We start from the raw sequence: 7,939 nt of genomic DNA, 5'->3' as shown, positions 1-7,939 counted from the left end.
TACATTGGCATCGGTATCGGCTCAGCCCTAATAATGATATTTTTTAAACTTACTGTGCAATTTCAAAAGCCGATGAAAAACATCTTGAAGATTGGGGGGAAAGAAAAGAATCAATGATGTGTAAGTGGAGGTCAGTGTGCAAAGATTTAGTACAGGCTGGGTCAAATTTAAAAGAGATTGTGCCTCTTATATGTGCTTGGAACAAATGTTGGTTGTGAAAGACTCTTTAGTGTTACTAAAACTTATTGGCGAGAGGAAAAGTACACTCCTGGTGTCAACACTCGAACAAGTAATGAAAATGAAATTCAATGTAGACATGACCTGTGAAGAGTTTGGATTGGCAATAAATGATGATTTAAATCATCCCAGAACTATGAACGATGGTGCCATTGGTGAGTAAGTATTTGTAATTAGCTAATTATTTAGACCCATAAGTAATTTGAATCTGTAGAGTGTAGGCCTATGTTATAGGGGCTATAATAGAAGCAATTACAAATAGCCACCCTTATTTTCATTTTCTTTTTATGTTTTGTGCATGCTCACTTTCAACCTATAGACTATACCCTTTTTGGTCAACAAATATCTGGTCACCCTATTGAAAGACTTTTCCCTCAAACGAAGAAGCCTGGCTATAAATAAAGACGACCATGCACTAGCGCTTTCCTCCGTGGTCGTTACGTGAGAGTGAAGCATCGGTTAAATTTGCTAGTCGATTATTTCCTGTATTTTAATATGGGCTTCGGTGATAGCCTAGGTAGCCTAGAATATACGCGCCTGATCATAACCATTTCCTTTGCAGACCAAGAAATGAACTTATACTGGATTATTTTTTTTTCTGATTCTATACATTCCTGAAGCATCAGGATCCCTTGAAACGAAATTGGAACTCTCCAACTTGCAATATTTAATTGTGGAAGTGGTAGCGCAACATTTGTGTTTTGAGAAGTGCATAGCTATTATAGGCGATGAGAAGCTAACGATTGAAATCGAGAACAAAAAGAAATGTGTCTTCTTGACACCAATAATTCATATTAACGAAAATATTCTACGTTTCCCAGGCAATTCTCAGTACAGCGAAGCAATCCGTTCAAAGACAAGAGTTGAAATTCTTCTTTCTGTTCGACGAGAATGGAGATTTAGGTAATTCAGTTGACATTAATTTTCTCAAGTTATTTCCGTACAGTGTGGTTGCAAAGCGGTCTATTCCAATAGGCAAACATAACACGGTATACATATTACAAACTTACACCATAGGAAACCACTTATATCCAGAATCTTTACAAACCATCAATGTAGGGGATAATGGTAAATTCCTCACAAATGGAAGTTTGTACAAAGACAAGCTACTCGGTTTTAATGGAAAACTGCTTAAGCTCAGCTTGTTAAATCACAGTCATTTTATAGTTATCAGACAACATTTACGGTACTACAGACTCATGAAGGAAATATCAAGAAAGTACAATTTCAGCTGGGAGTATAATGTTGTCACTGATGGCTTTGGAACTGTTTTTAAAAATGGATCGTCAATTGGTCTTGTAGGAACTTTGGTGAAGGGTGAAGCTAACGTTGCAGTTCCTGGTGCTTACCTTATGAAGTTGCACTAGAATTTCCTGGAATTAACCACAGATTTTACACAGGTTATCGTGAGCTTTTTGACACCAAAACCAAAACGTAAATACAAGCTATGGTCAATATTTTCGCCATTCTGTGCCAACATGTGGATTGGAGTCTTTCTTTATGCTCTAATCCAGTCACTTCTCCTGTTTACGTTTGCTCAACTGCAGTGGAATATCTTCCGCAACCAAGTAACCCAATTTTGTTCTTATTAATACTCCTTCTTAAATTCCATTGGAATGCCTGTTTGTGTTTCTTTTCCTGCCCCTTCGGGGTCCCGGTTTCGCTTCCCGGAGGAGGCACATAGTGGTTCGAATCCCACATTAAATAACTGTAGGCCCAATCCAGATTAGCCTTACTGTGCATAAAGTGGATTTAGAACACCAACTCAATCAATCAATTTTCCTGCCCCTTCGAATAACGTCTTACAGCATTTGCAAACATGGCTCTTTTTAAAATCAATTCTCCTGTGTACAGGATATAACTGCAAGCTTGTCTCTTTCCTTACGGTTCCAACCTTCTACAAAGCAATAGACACACTAGAAGACTTTGCGGATTCTGGACTGACGTGGGGAATTCATGATATTGCCTGGGCAGGTGTTTTCGCAGGGTCCAACGACACACGAATTAAAAGAATCCAAGACAAATACATCGTTTTGAAAAACCTGCAAGAATTCAATGACCTTGCATCTGGTGGTCACATTGCGGTTTTAGTTGAAAAATATAATCGGATTCACATCAGCACCACGGACCTCGAAGAAAACACATTTCAGCAACTCTACCTTATGAAGGGAGATGCATTACGTTTCCACGTAAGTATAATGCTAGAGAAACGTTCACCTTACGCTGAAATGTTCAACGTCGTCATTCGACGGTTGCGTGAAGCTGGTACCATAGACCAGTGGGACAAGGAAGTGTTTGACACATATAGACACCAGAAATTCCTGTTGCCGGTACTTGACGAAGCAGACATTGCAAACGAACCTGAAACATTATCTCTTCGCCACATTGACGGAACTTTTCCATTTTCAACTATCGGATTATCATTAGCCATGTTAGTCCTTATTTGTGAATTCTTGACTGCTTACTTCTCTCTTAGGATTATTCCTTCTAATTTAAGACAGTATTTTAATTAAATATTTAAATACAGTTGCTGTTCTCCAATTATAAAATTAATTTCATATATTTCATCTTTCCATTAATATGTATATTCCTATGGATACCATAACTGCATGTGTTATGTAAAATTTGTTATTTAGTTAAAAAGAAAACAAAATACAGAAACTGGCAGATACGTATATCACTTTCTGAGCAGATCTTAACGTAATGGATTATATTGAGCGGACAACTTCCCCCGCAATTCATTGTGCGAAATCACGCTCCGCCACCATATATCGGGCAAACAATCAGATCTTGCGTTGACAATATGCTGAGTAAGCATTGTGCGCATGTTCTTTGCCGAAGTGATTCAAGGTATGATTATCGTGATCATATTATGAGGAATGTGTAAGTATAAAATATCGCAAATTTCTCGCTGTAAGAAGGCTTCTCATGTGCGAATCTGTTTGCCTGAGTTCATGCTATTTCTTCCCAAAGTGCACTGTGTGATGACGTCAAGTTGAATATCATAGCTAATTGCTAATGTCATAAAGGGAAATTTTAAGATTTTTCTCTCTCCCACGTGTTGTGGGTTTATTTAGGCCAATTCAAATTAATATATTTGTGTATCATGTGCAATCTTTGACATTAATTTACCAAGATTCAACTTCAATGATGTAGTTTTTACAATGTTTGACTAAAATCCACTTTTTCCGCCCTTTTATGTTTCAAATAGCGTTCTGTGAATTTTCTTTAGCCTGTCTAAACTAGCTAAATGCATAGCAAATTCAAAAGTGCACATTTTGTAATGTAATTAATGTGCATTTTAACAATATGGTTTGCATGTCTCAATACAATTGCTAGGTTTATTAAGCTTGTTATGGTATTTTCAAAAAGTAAACTAAACATAACGTATTAATTTTATTTATTATTTGTTTAGCCGGTCATGCGAAACAAAGAAATAAATTTACTTGCGTGTATTTTACAATGTGATGTAAATAAAATATTGCTTCTTTTGTTGTTGTTTTCATTGTCTGCAAAGTTTATGTGACATATGTATTTGATTATATATAGGTACGTAATGCAAACAATATACTTATATACATATACGTATATGGAGCTCAATTAAAATAGAATTGCAAACTAGGCTTGCAATTATTTAATCTAAACGTGAGGGCCTCCCGGATGGCGTAGTGGTAACGTCGTCGTCTTGTAATCAAGGGGTCCCGGGTTCGATACCCGGTGGAGGCACATGGCACAGTGGTTCGGATCCCACTTTAAACTGTTGGTCCTGTCCCAATTAGCCTTCCTGTGCATAAAGTGGACTTAAAACAACAAATCAATCAATCATAATCTAGACGTGAAACTCTTGGCACGTCACCTCCACTAACTTACCAATCCGACATAATAAAAGATTTCATGGTAAGAAAATATAAGATAGAAAATATAAGATAGACAAATACTCAGTTAATCACTCAACTACTCACATCAATTTTTCTCATCGGGAATGGCAAATAATTATATTTAGTTAATTGTATGTTGCGAACATCACTTTGATGTTAGTTCTCGATATGACAACAGAACATAGTTCCAATTTTAGGGCATTTTGACACGATTAAGAGAAAAATTGCAAAATATTTCGTTCTTGTAACCGTTTTCAGAAACGAACATTTTCACAATACTGCTAAATACCCATATCATACTATATGCTACATCTACATTACTGTTCAGATATGGTGGATATTTTTATATTTAATTTTGGTTAAACGTTACACATATAACTGAAAGAAGATATCGTGATATTCAAGTATCAGTTAAAGATATGAGGGTAATGCTATTTTTATTTACCGCCACTTTGGATAATCGCGACGATGAGGATGAGTGATGAATAGATTAAACTTATGAAGGGACGCATGCAACAACTCAGCCCAGGCCGAGATTCGAACCCCTTAAACTTTGGTGGCGAGACCGAAAGTAGACCACCGAGTCGGTGAGATGTAAAAGAAAATGCAATTCTATGGGTAACTCTTTCTACCTCATACAAACTAGAATTAGAAATAGATGACATTTTCTTGATTTCCTCGATACAATTTTAAATATTAGCCACATATTCATTCTTTAAAAAAATCAGAAGCATAATCATTATGCATGTACGAACATTCTCACAAAACTGCTAAATACCCATAACATACTTTACGCTACATCTAGATTACTGTTCAGATATGATTGATACATTGCGCCTCCTGATTTTATGTTCTCGAGGTTTCACATATCTCTTCCTTTGTTTTCTGTGTGGCCGTTGTAGAATTAATACCCTTTGCTTGCTAAGCTTCTTTCTAGAGCTCAAAGTTTCTAACAGAAACATAATGAAGGACAATCCTATACCAGTTCCCAGAACAACAAAAGCACCGCCCAAATTCTTCAGCTCAATCGGACGGCTTTCTTGTCCTTCTGTCTTGTAAGAAAGAGACAACTTTAGTTTCTTAGGTGTGAATTCATAAGCTACCGTTTCCTCCCAAAAACCTATTATCCCAGCTTCATCCAATGCGGCAATCACTTTATCGAAATTATTCGCTAGAGGAGATACCCTTTCGAGAATAAAGTGATCGTATGCTGATATAGCACGTTCCTTCATCAGGTAGAGCGACCTCAACGTACGTTCGCTCAAGTAATCGGCAGCACATATATGTCCAGAAGGTAACTTCTCAGCAAGTATTGCTATTTTTCCAGCGAAGGAAAGGGTGTCAAGTTCTTCATGGTCGTCGGATAGATAAAATCTATCCTTTATGATCATCAAAACAGTGTTCATGGCGTTAGCAAAATGATCTCTCCAGTTGATATCGTCAATACCCCATAACAAGTTGGAATCAGCAAATTGTTCGACCGTTTCAATGGGATTTTCAAAATTCGGAACTGTAAGTGAGGCGACTAGATTGGTCCCGTAGGCTGTAACTAGCAGCGAGGCTGTGATGGAAAACCAAGTTTGAATCCACCTTAGAAAAGTATACGTTGATAGCTCAGGAGGTAAATTCACTAGTATCCCAACTGAGTAAAGTAATGAGTAGCTGTAATTCTGGAAAGGATTACTCAGCTTACGGCGTGAAATACGCCTATGAACAAGAGATAATATATACATTGTCACAGATCCGAACAAACATAAGATCATAATAAGGTACCACATGGAGTTCTCGAATGTACGGAAGACTCTCCATATCGATGACTTCAGTTTTGGTTTCGGTGTAAGAAACGTGATTCCTGATTGCAGGTAGTAAATGCTAGGTTCCGTCCTTTCGTAATATGTAAACGTCAGGTATACCCCGGGCAAGGCAAAATTGTACTTACCCTTAATTATTGACCCAATGAAACCTGTCACAGTCCCATTCTCAAGAACTCCTCCGAATCCAGCCTTAACTATCTCTAGGTCAATAGTAAAGTTGTACTTGCGAGAAATCTCATGTACAATCCTCAAATCTAAACCTTCGATTGAATCGTTGCTTAGCATTATTGTGTAAGGACTATATTCCATGAGGCACGATATCACCGATATTCCTTTAAGGTTTTCGAATTTGTCACGGTATAGGTTAGATTTTGTAACGAAATTATTCAGTTCCCACTTGTCGAGAGTGTAGAGATCTGCTGGTCTTAAATAATCACCAACATCGAACGTTACAATTTCGTACGTTGATTCGTTGCTGGATGGTTTTGTGAACACAGTCTGGGGAAAGAACTTGAGAAACCTTCTGTCTACATTCAGCACACTATCAGTATCTTTGGATACAACGAAAAATCGCCTGTTAGGTCTTTGTATGGATACTTTGGCGATTGAATGAAATTGGCCTAAAAGTTTTGAGAAGTTGCTGGAGGCAATTATGAAGTTCTTGCAACTCAGATTAAGCGATTGTAGAGTAAATTCATGTGTTCGTGAAGCAGATAGTGAGGTCATAATAATTACTGGTACATTTAATTGCAATTTACACGATGGTCTGAATACAAAGGGAACACCATCTGTGTCCTGAATCACAACTAAACACCTGTCTTCGCAAAAGTATCTACTTGTGACATCCTGAAGCAGACCCAGAAGATTTCCATCCTGATCCATTCCACCCAGTGATGGTGATGGAAGATGCAGTTGTGCAGATGGTGCAATGTGAGTTGCAATGAAAAATATGATATCTGTGAACATTATTCCAACTTCTGCCCTGAAATGATCAAATATCAAAAAATGAGAAAAACCGTCACGAGAAATTAGAATTCAATAAACGTGCTTCAAATCATGAATCTCTCGACATTTTACTACCTGGCTACCACAGTAAGTTATTTTAATTTTTTTAGATGCAAAAAATTTCCTAATTTTCTGCATGCTATGAGAAAGATTTTATTATTATTTTACCACAAACACTTTATGGAAAATTAGTTGAACATTCTCGTTCCGTCGATTTTTATTAGTCAGAAACAAATTTATAAATACATTGCTTTTTCAAATATTATTTGAATTGACCTGGTTAACATTTAAAGAAGGAAATCTCAAAGTATCTTATATTATCTGTACTTTGCAAAATATTTGCAGGTATAATATCCATTTTCATGTATAGTAATATAGACAGATCATGTTGAACAAAATGAACCCCACGCAACATAAATACAATCGTAATATTAAGAAATGAAAATTATAAAAAGAGCCAGCGTAATATTAAGAAATGGAAGTAAAATTATAATAAATGGGAATCCAAAGTACCTTGTTATGTCTGTCCATTTATTTGAAGGGAAGAGCAAAAATCCAAAATGCTATACATAATCTGTGGGGAAGTTCAAAATTTAGCATCACTGCGCATGTGAAATTTCCCTATTAGATCACTCCAATAAGGTAGTGAGAAACCTGTTCCGAAAGAAGCAAATGCTGGGACCCCTCCTCCCGCATACATTCGAGGGTATGCGCAAAGTCCTGGTGCCTTTAAATAAACTAGGACGTCAGTTGTTTGAATTTCATCGGTTCCCCCGCCTTTTTATTTTCATATTTATTTATTTAGTCAATTACAATATACAAATACATATAATAATATGCAAACAAACCGAACATATGTAATACATAATATAAAGGTGAAACAAATACTACAAAGTGCGGACCCATTCTGGTGCCCAGAACAGGCCTTGTGCTTGAATTTATTAGTCTTAATATATTATACCGAGATCATAATAAAGATGAATATTTATAGAGTGCTGTTGTAAT

The 7,939-nt window shown here is 36.6% G+C and overlaps 1 protein-coding gene across 1 annotated transcript; it reads right to left on the bottom strand.

Annotated features, from left to right (window-relative positions):
* Window positions 1-4,921: 4,921 nt before the first annotated feature.
* Window positions 4,922-6,895, bottom strand: LOC145986231 (glutamate receptor U1-like). Its single transcript, XM_083120215.1, has one exon. The coding sequence runs from the start codon at window positions 6,893-6,895 to the stop codon at window positions 4,922-4,924; it is 1,974 nt and encodes a 657-aa protein (XP_082976341.1).
* Between the last annotated feature and the right edge of the window lie 1,044 nt (window positions 6,896-7,939).

Source organism: Lepisma saccharinum, chromosome 1 (genome assembly GCF_977018435.1).
Source record: "Lepisma saccharinum chromosome 1, izLepSacc3.1, whole genome shotgun sequence".
Lineage (NCBI taxonomy): Eukaryota > Metazoa > Arthropoda > Insecta > Zygentoma > Lepismatidae > Lepisma > Lepisma saccharinum.
The sequence above is the reverse complement of the archived record's forward strand: the minus strand, read 5'-3'. Positions and strand labels throughout refer to the sequence as shown.

What these genes read in the sequence shown, in the direction of transcription:
- LOC145986231 (XM_083120215.1), bottom strand. Translation starts at nt 6,895, where the DNA reads ATGTTCACAGATATCATATTTTTCATTGCAACTCACATTGCACCATCT.